A 26124-nucleotide genomic window follows, 5' to 3' on the forward strand; every position below is an offset into this window, starting at 1 on the left:
ACGGCCATGGGATAGCTGACTATGAGTGACTGCCACATACACAGGTTATTGCTATGGCCAGGTGGTGGATTAATAGCAACAGTGTGTGAGCCAATTGTGCATTTCTTTCCTACTCTGCATTTAGTGATATTACATAGGTAGTTTGAAGTTGGTTAAAATCGACCATGGTGAAATTGGCAAACACCATAAATCAAGCAGTTTTACCAGCACACCACTGATTAGGAATTATTTTTATTTTGCTTATACTTTTCCAAAGTTTCTACAACGAACATGAATTAATTTTATAATCAGAAAAAAATGTTGCTTTCAAAACAAAAGAGGCCTTACCTTACACCATATAAAAAAATTAACTCAAAATGAATGATGGGGCCGGCCCGGTGGCGTAGCAGTTAAGTGCGTGTGCTCTGCACCAGTGGCCCGGGGTTCGCAGATTGGGATCCCGGGCGCCGACCAACGCATGGCTTGTCAAGCCATGCTATGCTGTGGCGGCGTCCCATATAAAGTAGAAGAAGATGGGCACAGATGTTAACCCAGGGCCAGTCTTCCTCAGCAAAAAGAGAAGGATTGGCATTGCATGTTAGCTCAGGGCTGATCTTCCTCACACAAAAACAGTAAAATAAAATGAAACAGATGGAATTTAAAAAAAAAAAAACAATGAATGAAAGACCTAAACATAAGAGCTGGAACTATAAAACTCTTAGAAGAAAACATAGGGTAAAAGCTTCATGACACTGGATTTGACAATGATTTCTTATATGCGATACCAAATGCAAAGGCAACTAAAGTAAAAATATATAAATTATACTACATTAAAATAAAAAACTTCTGAGGCCAGCCTGGTGGTGCAGCACTTAAGTGCACACGCTCCGCTTGGGCGGCCCAAGGTTTCCCAGGTTCGGGTCCCCGGCGTGCACTGAAGCACCGCTTGTCAAGCCATGCTGTGGCGGTGTCCCATATAAAGTAGAGGAAGATGGGCACGGATGTTAGCTGAGGGCCAATCTTCCTCGGCAAAAAGAGGAGGATTGGCATCAGATGTTAGCTCAGGGCTGATCTTTCTCATACAAAAAAAATTAAAATAAAAAACTTCTGTGCATCGAAGGACACAATCAACAGAATGAAAAGGCAACATATGGAATAGGAGAAAATATTTGCAAATCATATATCTGATAAGAGGTTAATCTCCAGTATATAAAGAACTCCTACAACTAAACAACAAAAACTAAAACAAACAACTCTTAAAAAATGGGCAAAGGAGGTGAATAGACATTTCTCCAGAAAAGATACACAAATGGCCAATAAACACGTGAAAAGATGCTCAATATTACTAATCATTAGAAAAATGCAAATCAAAACCACAATGAGATACCACCTCACACCCATTAGGATGGCTACTACCAAAAAAGCAGAAAATAAAATAACAAGTGTTCTCAAAGGTGTGGAGAAGTTGGAACCTGCACTGTTTGTGGGAATGTAAAATGGTGCATCCACTTATGGAAAACAGTATGTTCATTCCTCAAAATATTAAAAATAGAATTATCATATGATCCAGCAATTCCACTTCTGGGTATATATCCAAAAGAATTGAAAGCAGAGTCGCAAAGAGATATTTGCACACCCATGCTCATAGCAGCGTCATTCACAATAGCCAAAAGGTGAAAGCAACGCAGGTGTCCATCGATGGATAAATAGGTAATCATAGAGACAGAAAGTGGAATGGTGGTTGCCAGGGGCTAAAGGAAGAGGGCAATGGGGCGTTGTTATTTAATGGGTACAGAACTTCAGCTTCACAAGATGAAAAGAGTTCTGGAAATTGGTTGCACAATAATGTGAATGTACTTAACACTACTGAACTGTACACTTAAAAATGGCTAAGATGGCAAATTTTATGTTATATGCATTTTACCAAAATTAAAAGTAAAAAATTTTTTCTGGGGATGGTGTCTAGAGGCATTCAGAATGGTCTAGCACTTGACATACTGTTGTAGGCTATCCTACAATACAGCCTCTAACAAAACTAGGCAATCCTGAATCCCTGGTGATAGAATTGTTTCCCTTTATACCAAGAAGCTTGGGAAAGCACCAGAATCTGCATGCGGCATGTGCCCAGGCTGACTTCGAGGAGTTTGTGCTGTGAGACTAAAGTTCTTATGAGGTTGTCAAATGAAAAACATGTCAGCAGGGCCTGTGGTGGTGCCATGTGTGCTAAATGTGTCTGTGACACGAAGAAGCGTGATTTCCTTATTGAGGAGCAGAAAATCGTTGTGAAAGTGTTGAAGGCTCAGGCACCAAGTCAGAGAGCTAAAATTAAAACATGAAGTTTTTTTGAATTATTAAAAAAAATTTTTTAAGGGTAAGTTAAGCCTAAGGTGGGAGGTAGAGTTAAAGAAAAATATTCTGAGTCCAGGTGAATTCAGACTCCAGGACAAATTGACTTCAGAAGTAGCTGAGGACATCAGTTGATAACTCAGGCTGAATAGCAAAATCCCTGAAGACCAGGAGCTAGACTTCTTGGCTATTTGGTCAGAAACAGAAGCAAAGACAGTCTTCCTCAGTTCTGATTTTGGGGACTCCTTTATTAAACAATGAAGAATGCCAGGGTAGGATTACAAAATTGCGGTAGATTTTAAATGTTCACCTGTAACTGACTAATACTTTAACATAAAAGATGCAATAAAATATAATTGTACTATTCACAGAATTTTAGGGAAATATGAATCCGTTGTGCATTTTAGGCAGCAAGACCAGTCACTGAGCCACACATTTAAATATGATTGATAAATATCTTTCTTTTCATTTCTCTCAGGGCCTTTCTGTGACTGTACATATAATCCTATTTGGAAATAACACCAAGAGTCTAAATTTGAGACCTGTGGAAAAAGTGAGGCCCAGGCCCCAACTGCCTTCCTGCCCTCCGCTCTATAGCCCCTTGCATGATAGGGCCAGGATGGAAGCCGTTTGCGACCCGAGAGAGAACACAGTGTGTTTGAGAATTTGGTCAGAATGACTGTCTCCTGGGAATTTATTTTGGTTTCATGGGTTGACGGAGATGTTCCCAAATGTCTAATCTTCAGTCTTCTGCTCTTTTCTCTCTACACAGATTCAGCAATTACATCTATATGAGTGTCTCTAAACCCCCCATCCCCACCTGACCTCTCTGGTAACTCCAGTCCCACACTTCTACCTGCCTCCAACTTCCACTTTGCTACCCCACCATTGCTGGCCCCACAGCTCAACGCTCCAGATTGAACCCATCGTTCTTCCACCTCCCAGGCTTGAAACCTAGGAATTATTTTCAAATCTTCTCCCTTGGCACAGGTACCCAGTTAGTCACCACAGCGTAGTCACCCGCTGCTGGTAATGGCTTTCACACTCATCCCACTGTAACTAGCTGTGAGATGGCAGTGGGTGTACAACCTGTCACACAGATCAGGCAGAATGGAACTCCACCCAGAATAGGCTGGCGTCGGTGTGGAAGTCTGTCACGAACATCAAAGGTCATGTGTAACGGGGTGATGGGAGGAGACGAGGGGATGTGGTCCAGGTCAATGCCAGATTCCGAGGGTAGGAGGGGTCAGACAAGCAGGGCAGCCTAAGCATGCAGCATTATTGGAGACCCGGGAGCTGAGTTGGTGGGGGTTTTGGGGGGAGAGCATGGAGCTCTGGCCGGCTTCTAGAGACACAGTTTTGCTTTGGGGAGTGGGGGTGGGATCCCCTTGGAAAGGCCCAGGCCTGTGCTTTCTCAGCTCTGTTGTAGCCAGGCCTTGTGGAACTGGGTCCCCCTAACACGTTCCCTCCTTTCCATCCTCCTGCCTCCACCCTAGCTCAGAGTAATCCCTTATTTGTCTGAAATTTGAGAACAGTCTCCCTGCCCAGGCATCAGGCCATTATGCATACAACCTTGCAGCCTCCGGAGGGGGAGCAACTAATATCTACTGCACACTTGCTAAGGCCTTTTGTGTACTTTATCACACTCATCCTGGCAGCAACGCATGAGATAGGTGGTGACATCTGACATTCGTTCGGTGCCTTTGGTTTTTGTTTTATTTTCAGGAACACTAACTCATTTGATCCTGTGGTAACCCAGTGAGGTGGTCAGAGCCCTATTTGGTGGATGAGAAAACTGGGGCCAAGAGGGGTTAAACCGACACCCAAAGGCACCCAGGTCCTCATTACTCAAAGTGTACTCCATCAGTATCACCTGGGAGCTTGTTAGGAACTCAGGATCCCGGGCCCACCCCAGGCCACCAAACCAGAATCTGCATTTTAACAAGAATCCCAGGCGATTTGTCGGCACATTAAAGCTGGTGTGGGTAGTTGATGGAGGAGTTTGTACTGGAAACCACCCTTACATGGCTAAGTTAGCCCCAATCAGCAATGTTTGACACAAATACCCCAAGGTTACCTGCAACTCTCAGAGTCAAGCGCAGCCATTAGTGGGAAGTGAAGCGGATAGAGTCGGGGATTGGATGGTGAGAGAAGCGTGGAAAGGGAATTCAAGGCATGGGGCATTTGTGGAGGTTCTGCTGTGTGCCTGCTGCTGTGGCTCCAAGCATACATAGCCAGGAGACCCCGGAGCAGAGAGAGAGGTTAGGGAGCAAGACATGGGAACCCATCAGGGAACGCTGCACCCAGCACATGGGGACAAGCTAAGCGGTGTGGCTGGACAGTTAGTGCTGGAGAAGGTGCTGGTCCATCAGGAGAGGAGGGCCTCCCTGAGTGGAGGCAGAGGAAGGCAGGAGGAGGCAAGTAGGCCTGGAATATGGTGGGCCCTTCAAGTGAGTGCAGGCAAGTGAGTGCAGGTTTGGTCTGGGGGGCAGTGTCTTCGGAGGGTCTTGGCTGGAGAAGGCCCTATGTTCATTTCTCACCCTTTGTTTCCCTCACCAGTTTCTCCTTTCTCAGGGAAACATCTGCATTTACAAACTCCTTTAGGTCATTGCCACTTATAGAACTGCGTCTACCACTTCTCAACATCCAGAACTGAGTGCATCAGGCCACATTCCCTCTTTGTGAGTCTCACTAACACCACCACTTTTCACCCAGTCACTCAGCCACTCACCTTCGGAGTGATCTCTGAGTCCTCCCTTTCTTATGACCTCCACATTCCATTCTATTGCTTCTGCCTCTGAATTATCTCTGATAAGAGCCCTTTATCTCTAAATGGTCTCCCTATTTCCAGTATCTCCACCCCACATGCAGGAATCTCTGGAGGCTTCCTTTTTTGAGTCCAAATTCCACAGCCTCGGCTGTTGTTCTTAGCTCTCCTCACCTTCCTCCCACCTGATTGTACCCCTGACTTTGCCTAGAGATCCTTTTGAGACAGCAATCCACATTCCCCACCTCAGCCCCTCAGATCCTTCTTGTGCATTCCTGCTAGTCTGTCTCTGCCTGGGGAGACCTCCTGTCTTTGTGTCTTCTCTCCAAAGCCTGCCTGTCTTTCTACACCCATCATACACCTTCACTTCTCTTATGTTGAGATTAGAACCAAGGATTTGTGACTAGTGGCTGGATTATAATGATGATCCCTATTATGCACAAATGTCATAGAAAAGACTGGAATAAAGTAACAACATAGTAACCGTGATGGTCTCTGGATTCTGGGCAATTGATATTTTTTTTCTTTCTACTTTTTAAAAATATTTTCTAGGCTAAGCATATATTATGCTATAATTATACATAGCACATAAACTTTCTTATGTTTTCTAAAGAGTGAACTGAACAAGGGAGAGGCTGAAGGGCAGGATACTGTCCAGGAAGGTGGCAGTTGGGCAAATGCAGGTGGTTGGCCTTGGAAGGATCGAGAGCTGGAAAGAGCAGTGGTTAATTCAGACCTGGGCTTGAATCCCAGCTTTGCCCTTCACTCTGTGACCTTGGGCAAGTTAGCTAACCCTCTGAGTTTCTACGTTTGCTAGTTTTGTGGCCTTGGGAAATGAATTTAGCCTCTCTACGCCTGATAGATTCAACAACTTTAATAACTACTGAACTATGAGCTAGGCACTGTTCTAGAGCTGGAGTCTAGCAGTACGCAATTCCAATTCTCCACTTTCATGGGGTTTGATATTCTAGAGGGGAGAGGCAGATAATAAACAACTGAGAAATATGTAATATTTTATTTTTATATGAATACACATGTGATATGCCAGGTGGTAATAAGTGCAATGAAAAAAAATGCAAACAAGAGGGATATAGAGTGCGGAGTGTGGGAGGGTTTGTTATCTTAAATAGGGTGGTCTGGGGAGGTGTCACTGAGGAGGTGACATCTGGGCAGGGACCACAAGAAAATGAGAGAGCCAGCAATGTGAGTGTCTGGGGGAGAGAATTCCAGGTGAGAGGACAACAGTCAAATGCCTTGAGGCAAGAGTGGGCCGCTTTGCCTGAGGAGCAGCAAGAAGGCTGGTGCAGCAGGAGCAAAGCAGGAGGAGTGGCAGGAGACGAAACCAGGGAGGTGGGAGTGGGCCAGGACATGGAGCCCAGGAGGCCGTGGTCAAGACCTCAGTGGCTAGGAACAGTGGCAGCAGGGGAAGTGGTGGATATATTTTGAAGGTAGAACCAAAGGGATTTGCTGATACATTGACTGTGGCGCGTGAGTAAAAGAAACACATCAAAGAAGAGTGCTTAAACTGGTTTTGGTCTGAGCGCTGGAAGAATGAAGGTGCCATGTAGCCATTTCCGGAGCTAGGGAAGGCTGTGGAATGAACAGGTTTGGGGGAAAAATAAAGGTTTGGTTTTGGATAGTGTGTGGGCCATGTCTTTTAGATGTCCAGGTGGGCATTGAGTAGGAGTTGAGTATTCAAGCCTGGAGTTCAGGGAACAGGCCGGGGCTACAGATATAAATTTAGGAGCTGTCAGCATAGAGAGATAGACCTTCAATCTATGAACCTGGATGAGGTGATCTGGTATAAACAAGGACAGAGAAGAGAAGGAGGATTGAGGGGCCCTCCAATGTTTAGACCTAAGTCAGGAAAATGAAGAGGAACCAGAAAAATATACAGAGAAGGAGGAGCCAGTGATATAGAAGAGAAACCAAGAAAGAGTGGAGACTTAGAGGTCACAGGGAGTATGTGTTCACTAGCTGTGAATGCTGTGTTGCTGTTGCTAGTATTACTGACCAAGTCCAGGCTGTAGGTGAGTGATTCTAGTAGCACTTTGTCAGCAGGTTTTCTGGAGGAACGGTATCAATACGGCTATGTTAAAGAAATTGACCATTTTTTAATGGGAACAAGGCAATGGAGGGTGGTGGGGAGCAGGGCTTGGCAGGAGGCCAGGGCTGGAATTCTAGGAAGGCACGCCTGAGATCCCACAATAGAGCTTTGGTCCCTGGGGAGCCTGGAGAGAGTCAGGTGAGATTCTGGGCCTAGACCCGGTGCCCAGACCATAAGCATGGTGACGCCTTGAGCAGGATGAGGAAGCAGAAAGGGGAGCCAGTTGTTGGAGCAGATGAGTTCTTTTGTGAGTACACTGATTTTTAGGGGGAGCGTCCAAGTTTCTTCTCTGTAACCCCTGACCTGCCACAGCTTAGATTCGCCATTCCCTCACCTTTCTCCTTTCTCAGGAATCCCCTCTCTGATTCCAGGCCCCCAAATTCCACCTGTTCTTCTCCCCCCGCAGCAGCACAGCCTCCCAGTCCTCTCAAGTCAGCAGACCCTCTGGTTCAGAGGCTTCCCTGCCAGCCCCTCCGCCCAGGGTCCCTCGCCTCACTGATGTCCTCACGCCCACTCTAGAACTGAACCTGAATTCACAAAATAGCCATGGCAGATACTTTCTGTTCTCTGAAATAAATAAATTCTCCTCCTTGTTCCTGCTGCATCACTAAACAGGCACAGCTCATGCCTTTTGGAGGCACTGTCCCTTCTTATTACCCTGCTTTCTGAGAAGCTTTTCTAATCATTCTGGGCACTCTGTGAGCTTTAGAGAGAGACCTGCATTACTGGAGTGAGCCTTTACATAAAAGACAACAGGAGGATGGACCAGGGCTCACCCTAGAGAAACCCCAGATTCATAGAGGTGGGGGTGGGGAGGAGTTAGGAGGAGGAGAGGATCACAGAGGAAATCACCCCCTTCAGCTAGAGAACTGTGCACTTTGTATTGCACGGAGGGACAGTCTCTTTTTGTCATCCAGTTGCAATTTGCAACACTCTGTACAGTTCACTGGCGAGGAACAGAATGTTTTGCCTAATTCCACCCCTGTGGAGCCAACCCACGGCCTTGGCCTTCTGAGCAGGGGTGTTAAGTGAGTCAACTGCACAGGAAAAGAACTAACGAGGTGCAGGGCCTGTGGGTCAGGGAGTTGGGTGGTCAGGGATGTGTGTGTGTCCAGGTAGCAAACTTCAGGGCCTTGGGCTGCCCCTGGAAGAACAGCGCATCTTCTGCTTTTCTCACTTGATTCAGGCGACATCGTTGAGCACTGCTGAGGGGCTGCACAGGCCCAGCTCAGAGTCCAGCTCGGAGGGGCGACAAAGAAGAGCATCCTTGACCCTGCCCTTGAGATGTCCACAGTCTAGTTGTGACAATGAGATATTTAAGAACTCGAGGTCATTTAGCTATTAGGGAAGATATTAGGGAGACAGGGTGAGGGTACAGGAAAACCGGGGTGCCCCAGTTTGCTGTGTGACCTTGAGTGTCCTTAACATCTTGGCTCTTCAGCTTCTCTGTCTGAGAATTGAGGCCAATGCTGTCTGTCCTTCTTCACTGGGGCCTTGGGCATCAAGTGCAGTGACAGGTGGAGGACCGTGAAGAGGAGACAGCACCGGAACGTGGGCCTGCCGTGGGAGGTTTCTCTCTGGTTGCTTCCTGTCCATTCTCAAGGAATGTTCAGAGCAGGGGACTTTATCCTCCCTCATCCCAAGCTGAAAAGCTAAGCAAGATGTGACCTTGCTATGTGAGCTTATAATCAAAAATCCGACAGTTAATCTTAGCCTATCTCTGTAAAGAAACACAAGAAACTGGTAACGCTGCTTTTCTCTGGGGAGGAGAGCAGGGCAGCTGAGCGAAAGGTGTGGGAGGGACCTTTATTTTTTCTGTATTAAACTCTAATACATTTTTAATTTAATCTCATGTGATTGTAATATCTAATAAAAAATAAATATACTTCAAACTTAAAAGGGATTCTAGTGGTTCTAGGGATTGGTTCAATGTTGGGGCAGAGCCAGGAGCTGGCTTTGCATTGGCTTTTCTCCTTCAGATCTCCCTTCTCTGACCGTGAGGGGTCGGTGAAGGGATAGGAGAGGAGACAAAAGCGTTTAGAATACCCTGCAGGCTGGGCCTGTGTGGCCCCTGGAGCTGCGTATCTCATCTCTGAGTCCTTCCAATGAGAAGGGCACACCTTGCCCCTCTTCACCTCCAGCTCCATCACAGACCTTCCCGCCAGGCCTGAGAGCCTGAGTCAGGGAGGGACGGGTGTGGTTGGCACAGGCTGTACCCTCAGGCACAGGGCACTGTGTGCTCACCCGCCTGCGAGCCTGGGCAGCCTGAGCTCACCTGTCTCAGAAGTTGCGTCAGCAGCGAGAACTGCTGGGAGAGTGGGCGAAGGTCACGATGATGTGCAGATGGCCACTCCGAGAGGGTCAAGCGTGGCCGAGGGGAAAGGGCAGGCCCAAGGTAGATGGGGCAGATAATGAGGATGGCTTCATTCAACCCTGGGTCAACAGGGAGGCCAGTGATAGCCACTGCCCCTGGGCCTGGGCCAGAACTGGAGGGGCCAGTCCTGAAGCCTGCCTCAGCCCCCAGGCAGCAGCCCCAACCAGCTGGTGCCAGCCTGAGGTTGGTGTGACCAATGAGCCTCTGTCTGAGCGAGCAGCTGAGGTGCAGGAGCTGCAACTCCAGTGCTCTGAGAACCCTCCTTTCCAGACCTCAGTGCCCCCCAGAACATCTCCAAGCCTTCCCAGACAGGCCTGGCCCCCAGCATGCCTCTGCCCCAAATCCACAAGTCCTGTTCTCCCAGCCTCCTCCACCTGCTCTTCCTTTCCTTGGAGAAAAGTTTCTCTGTCTGAACTGGGTCTCCAGTGACAAGCAAGCCTGCCTCTGGAAGCCTGCTTCCTACTCACGTTTGTGCCTGTGGGAAGACCCTGCGGGCGTGGCTCCTGGTTCTCCCACTTAAGAGCTTCTTCATTTAGGGCCTCCCTATGTCACAGCGTTGTGACTAGGATCCCTTGAAGCACTAATTAATCATGAAAGCACTTGTAAAATGAGGCACACATGCTATCTGCGTTGTGCTGTTATTACATGTTATGTGATTATTACTGAGCTCTTAGTAAACAGCTGCTGAATGAATCCTCATCCTGAGCTGATGATGCCTCGAGGGTCCTTGAGCAGGTGGTAGGGACCTGGCATTCCTACTTTGGACCTGGACATCGAGACAGAGGTGAGGGCAGGTGGAAGAATGTCCACCCTTCTAATGGGATAGGAGACTTCCCTGGACCGTCTGACCTCTCCCCAAAGAAGCAGCAGGCTGGCATGGACAGAGCCTGAGGGCCAAGGGGTGCCTAAGCACTCCATTTCCACCGCACAGGTCCCCCGGGGGCAGAGCTCTGAGTCCCAGCACTGTTCACAGGCTGCCCATGCAGGGGAGCGCAGTTGACTCTGAAACGCTTGGCGCTACCCTAGCCCCAGGCATTGCCTGCTCCCAGAGCCTCAGGTGACCCTGCTCTGCTTCCAGAAGAATGGAGCCAGAGACCCAGCAGGGCCAAAGCAGAGAACATGTGTGTGTTCTAGGGTGCAGTGGGGTGCAAGAAGCTCCACGTGCCAGAGACAGACTGAGCTCACCCACCTCTGGCCTTGCGTCAGCTGCAGAGCAGGCTGCCAGGCCCTGAGAATTAGGCAAGAGGCTCCTGGGAGCCTCCTGGCCTTGCCTCTTGCTTCAGGAAGAGGGTGACAAGGAGGAGCAGGCAAGCGTGGGGCTCCTCAGGCCCTCTATTTCCAGATCATCCAGGTGTCCCAGCTCCCAGCATCCCAGGCAGTGAATGGCCTGTATGATCAACGGCAGGCACAGCTGAGCTCACCTAGCCCAATGGCTCCTTGCTGGAAGCCTTCCTGAAGTTGGTGGCGTCTCCCAGCTAGACTTGGGGACTTTGGGGCTGGTTCCTCTCTGGCCCCTGACATCACCACTTTAAACATGACCTTCCACCAAAGCAGCAGGTGCCACAGACATGGGCAGGTAGTGTATCAGGGAGACTTCCAATGTGGCCTGTCATCTCACACTTGATTTACTAATGATCTATCTCAGCGTTGAAGGTGACAGGAGGTTCACAGAGGGCCTCCTGATCCCATTGTTCCCCCCAGGGCCCAGGCCCAGTGTTTGAGATTGACAGTATCCATGAGAGCCGCCTGCACCTCCTCTGTCCCTGGATCCTCTTGGGGTAGAAAAGTGTTATGTGCGTGGGGGAGAGGAGCCTGGTCTAAGCGCAGTGCAATGACAGCTCCCCTTCATCTCCTGTCTTCCCGGAGCTTCTCAATGAGGGAATGTGGAGTTTAGGGGTACTCTGGAAGGCACCCACCAGCCCTCCTCACTCTCTGCCTCTCTTGCCAGCTTCCTGCTCCAAGCCCACGGCCCGCTGTCCGTGATGTCCTGAGAGCTGAGCTGAACTGAGGGCAAAGGAAAGGCGAATCGAGAAGGGGCCAAAGCAGAGCAAGCAGGCTGGGGAGCAGCATAGAAGGGCTCACGAGGGGCCTGGGGCAGCCCTAACTTAGCGCTCTGGCCTCTCCTAGACTCGGTTTCCAAGTCTCTCTCCCTCAATTCCTTTCCATCTCCAGGCCTTACCCCCAGCTGAGGTGGTGCTAGAGAAAAAAATGTATACCCCATCCCCTAATCACAGACTCCTCTCCCTTCCCTGGGCCTTCATGTCCTCATCTATAACACAAGGAGACAGGACAAGATGGCCTGTGGCTCCCCAGCTCAGGCGTCTAGGAATCCACGATATCCTTCTTCGGCCAGAACTTCCATCTCTTTCCTTGCTCTCCCCTACCCAACCCCCACCTTGGTGTTCCTTCTTGGGGTTTGGCTCCTCATCTCTGACCTTGTGTCCTTCTAACTTCCAGGACTTCGTGGATGCTGGGCTTGATCCACTCATTATCTGGGGATAAACATTCAGCTATTTGAAACCCACGTCTGCCTTTTCTAAGCTGTATCTCCTGGGTTATCATTTAATCCAGAGTCCATTGCAGAGGGGGCACCTCTCCCCAGGGAGCACATAGGAGGGCTCAACCTTGTGGGGCTGAGCAGGGAGGGGCTGGCGGGGACTGTGGAGGGAGGTAGAGGGTGTGGGGGAGGCAGGTCAGGCGGTGAGAGACACAATCCCAGGCAGCACATACTTGGCCCCGGGGCTTGAGGATGGAATATTGAAGTTGGAAAAGCCTTTGAAGTTCATCTAGGCCAACCACCCTCCCACTCCCACCCCATTTTAAAGATGTGGCCCAGCAAAATCAAGTGACCTGAAAGAAAGTATAATTTAATACCAAAAAAGGAAGAAGAACTTGATTTCCCTTTAAATGATGGTCCTTTAAATGCAATAATTTTGCTTCAGGAAAAGCTCAGGCCACAGTTTGCACTTTTCTCCTTTTTTGTCACAGACCCGTGACATCATCATCATGGTCCACGGGTGTTCTGAAGACCAGATTTGGAAACCACTGTCCTGAAGTCCTTCTGCTCCCGACGCCCTGTCTCTCTTAGACCAGATTTGCAAAGTAAAGAAAGGGAACGTCTGGGAAAATTTAGATCAAAATCACTTTTAAAATGACCTCAGTATCCTCATAAATGGTCACTGCAGCCACAAGGGCTGCAGGATCACAGTCACTCAGTGTGGGGCGCAGGCAGGAACTCTGCCAGGGGCCCTGGGCCGGGGCCAGGACTTACTCTGTGTGAGCAGACCGCAGTAGATAGGTAGGCAGGTAGCAGCTGGCTCCTCTCATATCCTTGCCACATGAGGAGGATTCTGGGAGTATTGATTCTGGGAAGACAGTGAGTGTGCTGGGCCCCATTCTGGTAGAGAAGGGCTGTTTTGTATGTCCCCTAACTTGAGGGTCCTTAGAGACAGGGAGTGAAGGTGGGAAGGTGGAGACTTTCAGCGGGTGTAGAGGAGGAAGGGGATGTGAGTTTGGTGTCTGGCACATAGTATGCACTCAATAAATACCTTGTGAATGATGTGTGGAATGTGTGGCATAGTTTATGGTGAATATAGAGCCAGCCAAACAAGTCTGAATTCTGGTTCTACCACTAACTGCTCTGTACTTCTGTCAAATTCCTTTATGTCCCCAAATTTCAAGGACATGAGTGCCTGTACCAGACAGGAGTCTTCTTTGCAAATATCAGAAGCCATACTCCTAGTAGCTTAAACCAAAAAGGAAATTTCTAGCTCACACAGCTGAGAGGGGCACAACAGCAAGAGCCGGGACCTTGAGTCAGGACCCAACGTCTCCAAGACCATTTTTCTCCTTGTCTTTGCCTGACTTCTGCAGACAGGCTCTGGCCCTGTGGCAGGGAAGGTGGCCATTTGCAGCCCAAACTCAGGTTTGAAAAGAGGGCTTCTCTCTCTCAACGTCAACATATCCACCTCAGAGAAGGCTTTGATTGGCCCTCCTTTGGGCCTAGCCAGACCTAGATCACATGCCTGGTCCTATGGTAGGGAAAGCGGGCTGTGTTCCCACGAGACTGGGGATGGGAAACCCAGGTGGGCAGAGAAAACAATTACGGTACCTACAATGCCTAAAGGTCATGTGTGTGTGGTGTGTGTGTTTGTGTGTGTTAGGGAAGCCACAGTTAGAGGGAGCCCCTGAAAATGGAGCATGCAGGGAGGACCAGAAGCAGGCTTGGCCTCTTCAGAGTCAGGATTATTATTGGATGCCAATCATTCGGCTCTATTATACATCAGGCTCTGTGTTAGGTTAAGTATATGTTATATATACATAATTTCTCATTCTCACAACACCCCTAAGAAGTAGGTATTATTAGCCACATTTTATTTATTTTATTTTATTTTTGTGAGGAAGATTGGCGCTGAGCTAACATCTGTGCCCCTCTTCCTCTATTTTGCTTGTGGGTCACCGCCACATCATGGTTTGATGAGCAGTGCCTCAGTCCACGCCTGGGATTTGAACCTGTGAATGCTGGGCCACCAAAGCGGAGCTCGTGAACTCAATCATTATGCCACCAGGCCAGCCCCAATGAGCCCTGTTTTAAAAGTGAAGAGAGGGCCGGCCCCGTGGCTTAGCGGTTAAGTGCGCGTGCTCCGCTGCTGGCAGCCCGGGTTCGGATCCCGGGCGCGCACTGACACACCGCTTCTCCGGCCATGCTGAGGCCACGTCCCACATACAGCAACTAGAAGGATGCACAACTATGACATACAACTATCCACTGGGGCTTTGGGGGGAAAAAAAAAAGGAGGAGGATTGGCAATAGATGTTAGCTCAGAGCCGGTCTTCCTCAGCAAAAAGAGGAGGATTAGCACGGATGTTAGCTCAGGGCTGATCTTCCTCACAAAAAAATAAATAAATAAAATAAAAGTGAAGAGACCAAGGTTAAGGTCACACAGGTAGCAAGTGACTAACCCAGATTCAAACTTGGATCCTTGGGACTCCAGAGCCCATGTTTTTCCCCTGGGGAGTCAAGGTGTCTCTTTAGAAACCAAAGCTGAAAGCTTGCTGGGTGATTGCATGGAGCACACTCTGAGCCCTGGCAGATGGGGTCTTGTCTGGGGGTAGCCACGGCTTTCATGCCCTTCTCAGCTGCACACTTCGTCCTATGGGCCCCTCCAGCCCATTGGAGATGGGCAAACCACTCTCGGTAATCCATGGGCTTCTGCACCAAACGGCATTCCTCCGACACTCAATCCCCCAGTTGGTGACCCTGACTGGAATTTTCTAGATTCTCCCCTGCTGGATGAGAGGAAACAGGGATGGGGTGTTTGGAGGGACATTGCATGGTGAAAAACCAAGGGGTGTCATCCCTCACCTGAATAGGTGCCCCTAACAGTTCTCCCTGCCTCTGTGCTGCCTCCGACCATTCAGCACTTCACACCAGAGCAATCCTCCTAAAATACCATCCCTCCCACACTCACCCCTGCTCAGAGCCTCACCGGCTCCCCTTTACCTACACTCACTAAGGAGGCCTCCCACCATCCTCCAGATCTAGCCCCCCCTCCCCAGCTTCTCCAGCTTTCTCTCTCACCACTGCCCCTCACACTTGAGAAGGCAAGAGACTTGGAACAAGAGAACAGCCAGGAACCATACATGGCTATTTCAATTTAAATTAATTAAATTATTATTAAAAATCCCGTTCCTCAGTCACACTAGTCACATTTCAAGTGCTCAGTAACCTCTTGTGGCTAGTGGCTACTGTGCTGGACAATGCAGATACAGAATGTTCCTATCATCACAAAAAGTTCTATTGGACAGTGCTGGGTTGGACTTTTCTCTTAGAAAGGAAGCCCTGGTCTATCAGCTTTAGAGGAATCCAGGGTGAACTCAACCTATTCAGCGACTCTTTCAACAAATATTTGGCACCTACTGTACTCTAGGTCCTGAATACACAATAGTGGGCAGTAGTAGCAGTTGGTCCTTTCCTGGGAGTGAAAAGGCAATTGCTAGGGGGTGTCCTAAGTGCCTGATGCCAGGCTGGAGGAGCTGGGAAGGCTTCCTGGAAAAGGGGATGTCTGGGTGCAGACCTGTATGCTGAGGAGGCACTAGCTAGGCTGAGTCACTCTCCAGACTATGCTCTTTTTGGCGCTCAGCGTCCCTTATTACAGGCTGTCTCCACTGCCTGGACTGCTCCTCCTCTCTTTTTCCCCAGGGAGGCAAGGAATGGAGGCTAGTTCCTTCAAGTCAGGCCCCCAGCTAGGACCAAGCCCAGAGTCCCTGTTGGGCCACTAACTCAAGAGCTCTGTGCTGTGGCCTCTACTACACACACACACACAAACACACACACACACACACTCGCGCGTGCTACACACACACACACACACACACACACCACGCAGCTTGAGGGCTAGGTAAATCCAGAACTCCGGAAACCCAGGCCCTAGGGCCGTCGTGGCCATAGAGTGGAGGGTTCCTCAAGAGAAGTCAAACCTGCAAGTCTGGTGGAGATGCAGGAGTCCCATTGTACCCTGAGGCCCATTCCAAGGTGGGCCCCACCCTTCCCAGCCCCTGAGTTCCTGCAGTGTGTGGGGCTGGGGAAAGTGTAGAGGAGAGAAGCCACTCCCATCCAGGGCTGGGTGGGAGCTAGGGCTGGCTGACTAAGCTGAGGGAAGCTGTCTTAGGGTCTCCCATCCCCCTGCTTCTGCTAGAGCCCCCAGCTGCTAATCCCCTCCCCACATACACAGCAGCGCCCACCCTGACTGCGCCCTGTGCCAACTCCCCCATCCTGCTCCTCTTCCTGGTGCTCTGGCCGGAAACTTCATCCCTGCTGTGACTGGAAAGTGGCAGTTCCTTGACCTGAAATCATGCGCATGTTTACGTGGGAGAGAGGAGCTAGAATGCTGCCTATCAGGCCCTGCACCGTCCTCACCGCTTTACATGGAACGCCTCACTTAAGCCTCCTAACCCTAGGATAATTGTGTAGCGACGATTATCTTCACCTTGGTCATAGAAATTCAGGTCGTTTGCCAGAGCCAGCGGTGAGGGGGCAACCTTCGAGGCTCTACGGCCCAGCCTGGATCCCATATCGCCCACCCAGCCTCGCACTTGCATTTCAGTGTCTTCGGGCCCTCCCTTCCCATCTCCCGGAGATCCCGCGCTCCCGCCCCAGGCCTCGGCAGGATCCGCCGCCTCCCTATCGGGAGGCAGACCAGGGGCCAGCTGGGGGTAGGGGGTCCGAGCCCTCCGTGCCAGTCTTGAGCTCCAGGCGGCCGCTGAGCGGCCCTTTGTTTCTGGGTGCTCGCAGCTTCTGCAGAGTCACGGTCACACGGCGCTTCCAGCACCGGGTGTTCCGGGCGCCGCGCCAGGGCCAGAGGACGCCCCCGCCCCTCGGCCCGGCCCAGCCCCGCCCCGCCGGCCGATCTAGGACCCCCGGGGCCCTGGAGCCTCGGCTGAGCCTCCTGGGCCACGCCCTGTCAGGCCACCCTGCTCCGGTGGCCTGTCTTCTCTGAGCTCCACCGTTGAGCCTTCCATAGCTTCTGATCCTAGGACTGGCGCGTCCAATACCTGGTTGTTTCCCGGGGTCCGCCTGTCTCCCCTACCCTAGACACCAAGTGAGCAAACTCAGGCTCTCCTTCCCTGGGGGAGCACTGTGCGGTAAATAGGGGGTGGTCAGATACTTAATTCCATTCTCATCATTTAATGGGGTGGCAGAGACAGCACTGAGCCTCCTTCTCTCCTCCTCCCTGACCACCGCCCCCCCCAAAGAAAACAAAACGAAAACCAGCCACCCCAGGGCTGGCCGCCCTCCTTCTTGGCACAGACCATCTAAGGGCAAAAACCCCAGTCAGTGGCAGAAATGGGGCTGGCCCTTCGTGGCTCGACCACCCCTGCTCGATCACTCCCAGGCCCGGTCTGTGCCCTGGGACACCTGAGAACCTTGGAGCCTCATGGAGGCCATCTCTGCTTCGCTCAGCAGATTCAAGAATTCATTCAACAAATATTTATTGAAAGTGAACTACGCACAGGGCAACCAAGTCTGTCCCAGATGCCAGCCCTGTGTGAAGCCGCCAAGAGGATGTGAGAGGATTCTCTTTGTGTCCAAGCAGTGCCTGTGCTGTCCCCCTGAGGCTCAGCTTCCTGAGGAAGGACATCATCCAGCGCGGCTTGGGAGGCCTAGTAAGTGGGCAGACACAGCCATTCCTGGGGGCTGGGAATGGGGGCCCTGCCTGACCCCTGCTTCCCAGCCTTGGAGATGCACCGGGGAGTGGCAGTGTCGGCTCTGCGTGAGTACGGGGTGGGGTCTCGGGGACCCTTTCTGTACTGGGCAGCGTTTCCCAATGCCTCTCTTCTGGGCCTGCAGGGACTGGGGTGAGGGACGGGGAGGGCCTGGAGGGGTGGAGACCTGGGAGAGAGCCCAAGGTAAACGGGGCAAGGAGCAAACCTGGGGCCAGAGGTGGATGTGTACACCCGCTGTGGCGTCGTCAGGGCTTGGTGGGGAAGAGCAGGCAGGTGAGCTGCCGGCTGCCGCTGTGCCTGTCCACGAGGGGCAAGGGATGCTGCACGTAGTGCTGGATCATGGCGGCCACCGAGGAGAAGAGCTGGGCGGGGAGGCAGGGCATCAGTGAGTCCCTTGAGCCTCATGCGGGGAGAAGTTTCCTGAGGGAACTGCGGAGCTTGGCGAGGGGGCTTGTTGACATTTTTCTAAATATTTCCCTTCCTGTTTGCCCCATGAAGCTCCCCTGCCATTTTGCTACCCAATTCCAGGCCTTAGGCAGTTTTCCTGTGACTACACCCGTGGCACGTTGTTGGCCAGACTCATATTTCCAAGGCCGGATGGAAATAACTGGGGACGTGCCTCTGCCCCCATCCTCTGGCATGAAGAACAAGGGGTGGGTAACTGTCTCTAGTTTGCAGCCCAGCAAGTGCTGGGCGCAAAGTCGAGTCCTTGGCACAGACAGGAGTCTGGACTACCTGAGCCCTGCCCTCCTCCCAGCTGGGTTCATTGCAGGTGCAAATGCCCCCACCTGGGCCCTGTGCGCACTGAGCCATGCAGGAGGAGGGGCCTCCCCCAGAGGAAGGTGGACCTCTGGGAAGGAATTCAGGTCACTGGCTACTGTTATTTCCACTCACTCCGGAAAAATATAAAATGTGGGCGTTCCCCTGGGCACATGCTCCTGACTGGGCCCAGGGTACCGCTCTGCCCCTTGCCCTTTAGCCCCCTACCTCCTCCAGCACCCACCTCCTCGTGGTTCCTGCCCTCCCGGCCCAGGGCATAGTGGCGCCCACCATCCACCTGCCGGATGGGAATGTTGAAGACCCGGCCATGGAGAAGCACTGCCAGCGTAAAGGGCTGGGAGCCATGAGGCCCTGAGCTGGGCCGCACGGTGTAGGCCCCGTCCTGTGGAGGAGACCCCATCTGTCAACTTCATTTTCCAGCTGTCCATCTGCAGCCCTGACCCATGATGGTCAGACGCCCTCCCTGCCCTCCTGCCCCCACCTGCTTAGCCAGCCACAGCCTATGAGCAGAAGCGGTTTCCAAGAAGGCCCAGGGGGTCCCCTACCTTTTGGAATCGGAGCAGGGCACTCTCAACAGCATGACGGTCACAGTTCCCTGAGTACCAAGGCTGACCCAGCAGGCTGCCGTCCTGTAACACACACACAGCTGCTCAGAGATGTGCCAGGGCACTGGATGGGGGCCAGGAGCAGAGAACCCCAGGTTGCACTTATCTGTGTTCATGTCTGCCTTCCCCAGACTGAGTCTGTGCAAGCAGAGCAAAGATGTCCATGCCTGTGCCCAGCACAGTGTCGCACACACATGTTCAATGCATGTTCCTTGCAGTTGTGGACACCGGCCCAAGAGGGCTCCCCGCAGCCTCCTCCCCTAGTCCTCTCCCAGCCCCTCCTCACCTCAGCAGCTGAGGTGCTCCGGGTGGGGGCTACAGAGGAAAGAGAGGATCTCCTTCCTGCTGGAAGAAGCAGATTATAGAGCTGGGGCTGGGAGGGGATTAGGCAAAGGAAGCTTGGGGCCCAGCTGCAGGGGTGGGGGAGGTTGGAGGGGGGTGTGCCTAGGCCAGAAGCCCAAAGCGGGGCACCCAGGGCTTCACCCCTCCTTAGGTCTTGGGCTCTGGGAGGACCCACCAGCTAGGCCACACGTGACCTCCAAATGAGGGATGATCTTGAGGTATAGGCTGGGAGTTTCCTGCTTTGGTGCAGACCCTGGAAAATGCCCAAGGGGGTCCTCTCAGGCCTGCTCTCAGCTGGAGTCAGAGCTGCAGGGACCCCCTCGGCAAAGTGGGGCAAGAGAGGCTGGGAGGGAGTCTGTGATTGCAGGGCTGTGGCAGGGTTGGGCCCTGACAGGACTGCCTGGGTTCATGCTGAAGGTGCCTGTACTCACCTTTAGAGGTGGGATTCGCTGCTCCCTGGAACACAGGAGGGCCGGTCAGAAGAGACTTGGCCCTACAGGCCTGCGCCCCTGGGCCTGAAGTCCTGCCCTGTGCCTCCCTCCCTCTCCTCCCAGCTCACTTCTCCCCTGACCACCAGCGTCTTACATTCCGAGCTTCCTGGGGGGCTGGAGTGGGCCTGTGGGGAGCAAATCAGATAACAGAGGTCAGAGTCTTTACCTCCTTCAAGAGAAAGAGCCCAGTGAACCCAGAGATCCCAGGATGAGGGCTGGGGAAGCCTGAGTTAGCCATTCCTCTCTCTCTCTCTCTCTCTCTCTCTCTCTCTCTCACACACACACACACACACACTCACACACACACACAGACACACACACACCGAGTGGGGCACTCACCTGGGCACTACTGATGTCCTTGGCACAGGGACTAGGGGCATCAGGACTTGGGAGCTCAGAGTCTGAGTCAAGGCTGGGACTAAAACAGAGAGGGCAGGCTGGGCTGGGAACCAGGCAAGGAAATCCACGCTGGCAGTTGGGGGGGGTGGGGCTGAGGACAGCTGCAGGGCCTGCGTTTCTCTGCAGCCTGGGCTGTCTGGGAGTCCTTCCAACCAAGGGGAGTGCTTTCTGGCCGCACAGCTGGGAAGCCCCACACAGCCCTTGTCTCTTGTAGGCTCAGTGGGGGTCAACCTGGACCAAAGGCGGAAGCATGGGTGTCCATGTGGGGGTCTGAAGGCAGATGTGTGTTGGTGGAGGTGGTGAGAGAAGACAAGGGAGGAAGAAGGAGCCAGGAGAATGTGTGGTGCTGCAGGCATCCACTCGCAGGGCAGGATGGATGTGGGGCGGAGGGAGATGTTCACCTGGATTGGGCTCACACTCCAGGTAGATGTCCTCATCAGGTTTCTTTGGAGGCCCTGGCACCTAAGGTAGGGAGGGGTGTATGGGACCAAGGGTTTGACCAGCGAGTGGGCAGGAGGGCGGAGCCATCACCTGAGGGGGCTATTGGCACCTCACTCCCCCCTCGCAAGGTGGACCTCTTTCTGGGAGCCAGCTGCAATGATTAAAATTGCTCCTTTGGTCAGGATTGGGTGCATAACTTGTGGGGCCAAGTGCAAAATGAAAATGCAGGGCCACTTGTTAAATAAGCAGGAAAATGTGTCACTAAAGGTACTAAAAAAATAAAGCTTTCCTTTCTTCAAAAAAAAAATTGCTCCTTTGCCTGTAAGGGGGCACCCCATGAAGACCTTCCCTTTAGGAGGTGCCCATAGGCCCCAGCTCTCAGAGAATGTGGATGTCCAGGAGTGCTGGGCAAGGCCCTCCCCAGCAGCCCTGGGCAGCCCCCTCAGGACAACTGGCTTACGCCCTGCCAGGGGCCTCTGGCAGATGGGGAGGGACTCTGCTCTGGGCCTTTTTCCTTGGTTTCAAGAATATGTCCTGGCCCTCCTAAGCACCCCCACCCCAAACTTACCAACCTTCTAGCCAGAACCCTAGAGTATGAGGTGGGAATTGATGGGCCACTCACCACTCTGGCTGGTGCTCCCAGCTCTGGAAGGCAAAGGAGAGAACCACGAGTCATGAGTGCAGGGAGAAAGGAATTCAGTGAAACTTAGGCTGGAAGAGTGGAGTATCCTTGGAACTTATCTGAGGGGATCCTTAGAGCCAGCTTTGAAGTCCCAGGAGAAAGCCACCCTCACCCCTTCCCCCCATCGCCTTACTTCACACCCCAGTGGTGTTGCCTGGCTTGACCTCCCGCCTGACTTGCCAGGCTTGGCCCCAGATGACTGTGGACTGTTCCAAAAGTCAAAACCACCCTCAAGGTCATGAAGTTTTACCAACCTCTGAGCACAGTAAAAGTGAATGTGCCCCAGGTTAGCTGTTAGACCTTGGGCAGGAGGGGCTGCCCTTCCTGGGCCACTTTCAGACAAAAACTGTGCTGGCTGAGGTGCCCCCCATCCTGACATCCCAGGGTTCTGAGGTTGCAGGCCTCCAGGCACATACCTATAATAGGGGAAAGTCTCTGGACAGTGGTGGCAATAATGACTGGTGGCCAAAGGGCCCCTTTGATGAGGGATGACGCTCAGATGTGTCTCAAAAGGGAGGGTCTTTCAGGCAGAGTAGGCTGCCTTCAGCCCCTTCATCCTGGGGTGTCCCTCACCTGAGCCAGAGAGCCCAGCGGGAGCACAACGGGACCCAGGGGTTGGGGACTCTGTTCTGTGTGAGCTCTGGCAAAGCATTTCAGTCTCTTCCTCAACTGCCTGCCTCAGTGGGGATGGCAGGTAAAAAGGAGGAAGAGTGGGGGTGTGCAGTGACCAGGCAGAGTGTGAGACCAATGTAAGGCAGCTCAGCTCTACCCGTGGGGCCAGGACACCCCTTCTCAGGGCGGGGAGCGGGTGGGCCTCGGAAAGAGACAAGACATCCCCTTTATTACCTCGCCTCCCGAACTGGCCCTGTGTGACGGCCTCCTGCAGGCTCAGCGCTGCCTTCAGCTGCGGGCACAATGGGTGGTGAGGGAGAACCGGGTTGAGGTGGGGTACAGAGGGGGAACTGAGGCTGAGGGAGAACGGGCTGGGGGTGGAGTATGGAGGGGAAACTGAGGCATGGCGAGGACAAGGATGGGGGAGTGGGATGTGATAGGGTATGTATATTCGAGCAGCTTAAAAAAACACTACAACACTGAGTTAATGTACAAAGGAGGCGACTCTTCTTTTTGCCTCTATTCTGTGGCTCTTTTCTTGTTGTGAATCTCTCCCTGTTTTTCTTTTTATTCCAATAAAATATATGGTCAAAGTGGTAGCTTTCCAAGCCCACGAACGGGATCATGGCAGGAATGAGAGCTGGCAGTGACTGGCAGCTGAGTGAGGAATTTCTTCACTGTCTAGGCGGGGAGGCGTCCTCAGGCCCCTGGTCCTGGGAGGGGCGACTGAGCCGCCTGTCCCTTTCCCCGCCGCTCCGCTCGCTCGGGTGAGAAGGGTGAGTGCCGACAGGAGGGTGAAAGGACCAGGCCAGGCAGGTGGGAGGGGCGAGTGTTAACAGGGCTCAGGCTTCTGACGCATCTCATTTTTCAGGGGCCTCTTGAATGCAGATATGGGGGAATCTTGCAAATGAGATGCCTCTTAGATTTATTCATTGGGAAATGGTAGCCTGGCGTGGAGCGGCTGGGGGAGGAGGGACTTGTGGGGAGACTGTTTACCATTGCGGGCTGGGGCTGCGGTGGTGGTGACTTGGATGGGCTCAGGGGGTGATCTGGAAAAGACCCCAAGCATTGTGGGTTGGTGGGTTTCTCCCATGTAGCTCTCCATTTTCCTCTCGCCCCACACCTGGCCTCTATTTCTCATCCCTCCCTCGCTCCCCTCCCCTCTCACAGGCTTCCAGACTGTCCCGTCTCCATGGCAACTGGAGGCGGCCAGCTTCCCTGCCCCCACCTGGCCGAGCCCGGGGAGCCGTGGGGGTGGGATGCCAGCGGCAGCCGGGGCTCTCCTGGCACCCCCACCCTTGCTCAGAGCTGTGCTGGGATCTCAGAGGGAGAACACCAGGCCCCAGGGACCTTGTCGGGCCTCCTGCTTTCCCCGCTGTTGCCTTGGTTACACTGCCCGTCCAGGCTCCTCTCCCCTTCCCACTCTTCTTCCTTTCTCCCCTCCTCCCTCCCTCCTTTCCTCCATCCCTCTCTCTCTGCCCAGCCAAGAGGCCTCAGCGACTGCCAGTTGAGGCCTCCCCTCACTGCACCAGTGCACACCGAGGGAGAAGAGGCCTGTGTCCTCTTCCCTTGTGGGGACCCTGCTGTCCTGCCTGACCCCCAACTTCCCAGCCCTCACCCAAGTACAAAGAGTCTTCCTCCGTGTCAGGAAGGTGGGCAGGAGCCAGACTGAGGGGCAGAGCCTCACAGGGGGGCAGCTCATATTTATCCTCCTCCTCTTCCTCCTCCTGGGCTTTCTGGAAGGGGTGCTGAGCACAGGGAGGATGGAAGAGATGCAGGACCAGTGGTGGCTACTGCTTCCATCCTGTCCCTCCCACCCCAGCCTCAGCAGCTGGACTTACGCTGTGTCTCCAGGTCCCTGGGGCAGGCAGAGGAGGTGGGCGGGGGGCATCCCTTCTCCAAGCTGGGCAGTCTGGACAGGAGACTGATGAGACCCTCAGTCCTCCCAGCCCACCCCCTCTCTAGCACCATGACTTACTCTTTCTCCCCAGTGGAATAAACCATCTGCACTTTTACTGTGAGCCTCAATGCTTCATTTGATTCACAGGAACTATCCACAATGGGCCTTTCCAACCCTGCAGCAGGGCCGATTAGGTAGGCATTTTGGAAACAAGGGGGCCTCCCAGCTAGCTGTCTGTTCCACCTATGCCAGTCCCCCCCACCCCCCCCGCACCCCCAATTCCAACCAAGACAGGTGGAAGAGCTGGCCCCGTGACTTAGCAGTGCTGGACTATGATGGCCAGGAGGCATACAGAGCCACTCAGGGGAGACTCGACTTGCAGGACACCCCATTCTACTGGGCCCCTCTTGCCCACTGTGTCACTTACCTACACATCTGGGGGGTGGAAGGGGTGGCCCCAACCTGCAATCAGACTCTAGTTAACTCTGCCCAAAGGGTCCTTGAGTTTGTGTCAGCCAGACACTGCACAGCTCCAGGACCTGCACATCCATGACTCTGTGAATGGTGCCCCTTGGAGTTATGTGACAGTAGCCTGGGACCAGGGCAGTGGGTGAAAGAGACTGGGGGCAGAGCTGGTACCCGTGGGTGCACAGCTGGATGAGCCGGTGTCCCAGGGGAGGCAGTAATGGGGGAGCCCTAGTGTTCACAGCGGGGTGGAGGGACATGAACGGTCTCACTGGATGGGCGGGAAGGGCCCAGGGATAGCCAGCACAGCTCCAAGGATGGCTGTGCCCAGGAAAGGGGCAGCGAGGTGGAGACAAGAGGGCAGAAGGAAAGAGAGGAGCCTGAGTACTTACCGGGGCCTGCTCCCACTCAGCTTGTCCTGGAAAGAGTCAGGGAGGGGAGTGAGGGGGTGGTCAGTGCAGCTGAGATGCCCCTCCCTGCCCAGAGTCCTGGGCCCCCAGGGGTGGGCAGGTCTGTGCACCTGGGGTGCCCCAGAACCAAGTCTCACCATGGCTGAGGTGAAGGAGCTCTGCCTCCCTGGGGCCCAGGCTCTGTCACAAATGGCCTGGGGACAGGGACCCTATTGTTCCCATTATTTGCATCTCACAAGCACCAGGAAGGTGGCCTGCTATGGCTTCCAACCCTAAACAGACTTCACCCATGCCACTCCCAAGGCCCAGCCCCACCTCCCCCTAGCTTCCCCCACATTGCCTCCCACAGTTGGGGTCTCCAGCCCCTCTGCCCCACAGGAGGTAGAGCTCTCCCTTCCTGCCCAGGCCTGCAAAGTTGGACCGGGGCTCAAAGGCTTCCTTTAGCTCTCCGATCAATGTCTGTCCCCTCCTCCCAGAGGGTCAAAATCACCTCCAGATCAGCCAGACCAAGCCCTTTCCCAGTTCAAAGATGACATGACATTATTGGGCAGATCCAATTAAAAACAGGAGACTGTCCTTGCGGACACTTTTCTTGAATACTTTATGCCTACTGTCTGCTGGTGAGTGGCAATCAATGAACAGGGAAATGGAGGTTAGAGAAAAGCTCAGAAACATGCATTCATATTTCATTTCTTGATGGATGTATTTATTCATTCAGCAGATATTTATTGAAGATCCACTATACACCAGGCACTGTTCTGGGTGCTGAAGATGCTGTAGGAAAACTAACTAGGCAGGCTGTACCCGTGCATTTCCTCAACGATGCTCACAATGGCCTCAGGATGTAGTACTAGTTTTAGCCCTGCTTTTCAGATGAGGAAACTGAGTGCATCAGTCAGCTCAGGGTACCATCACAGAATACCACAGACTCGTGGCTTATATGGCAGAAACTTATTTCCTCACAGTTCTGGAGGCTAGAAGTCCAAGATCAAGGTGCCATCAGGGTTGGTTTCTGGCGAGAGCTCTCCTCCTGGTTTGCAGACAGTCAGCTTCTTGCTGTGTCCTCAGATGACCTTCCCTCTGTGCATGCATGGGGAGAGAGATTTCTCGAGAGAGAGATCTGTGATCTCTTCTTATAAGGATCCCAGTCCTATTAAATCAGGGCCCCACCCTTATGACCTCATTTAACCTCAGTTAC

General features: G+C 52.7%; 2 protein-coding genes and 1 pseudogene across 2 annotated transcripts in view; 2 read left to right on the top strand and 1 right to left on the bottom strand.

Annotated features, from left to right (window-relative positions):
- Positions 1-26124, top strand: part of CAPG (capping actin protein, gelsolin like) — a 257079-nt gene that overhangs the window by 203081 nt on the left and 27874 nt on the right. The window lies entirely within an intron of this gene.
- Positions 1957-2315, top strand: LOC131412260 (large ribosomal subunit protein eL34-like; annotated as a pseudogene).
- SH2D6 (SH2 domain containing 6) lies at positions 17542-24776 on the bottom strand. Its single transcript, XM_058551897.1, has 17 exons — positions 24691-24776; positions 24479-24513; positions 23993-24063; positions 23770-23899; positions 23148-23200; positions 22386-22443; positions 21480-21502; positions 20818-20878; positions 20357-20435; positions 20112-20142; positions 19958-19982; positions 19702-19779; positions 19471-19526; positions 19125-19208; positions 18803-18961; positions 18005-18161; positions 17542-17736 (listed from the first exon to the last, which is right to left on the bottom strand). Exons 1-16 carry the CDS (start codon positions 24774-24776, stop codon positions 18045-18047), a joined length of 1146 nt encoding a protein of 381 aa, XP_058407880.1. The 3' UTR covers positions 17542-17736; positions 18005-18044.

This window comes from Diceros bicornis, chromosome 12, assembly GCF_020826845.1.
Source record: "Diceros bicornis minor isolate mBicDic1 chromosome 12, mDicBic1.mat.cur, whole genome shotgun sequence".
NCBI classification, from domain to species: domain Eukaryota; kingdom Metazoa; phylum Chordata; class Mammalia; order Perissodactyla; family Rhinocerotidae; genus Diceros; species Diceros bicornis.

Bases quoted from the DNA above. Each gene is read 5' to 3' on its own strand.
- SH2D6 (XM_058551897.1), bottom strand. From the start codon at position 24,776: ATGTCCCTCCACCCCGCTGTGAACACTAGGGCTCCCCCATTACTGCCT. The intron at 24,514-24,690 runs GTACCAGCTCTG...GTCTGATTGCAG, and splicing joins ATCCAGCTGTGCACCCACGG to GTTGGGGCCACCCCTTCCAC. The intron at 19,209-19,470 runs GTGAGGAGGGGC...TGTGTGTTACAG, and splicing joins GGAGCACCTCAGCTGCTGAG to GACGGCAGCCTGCTGGGTCA.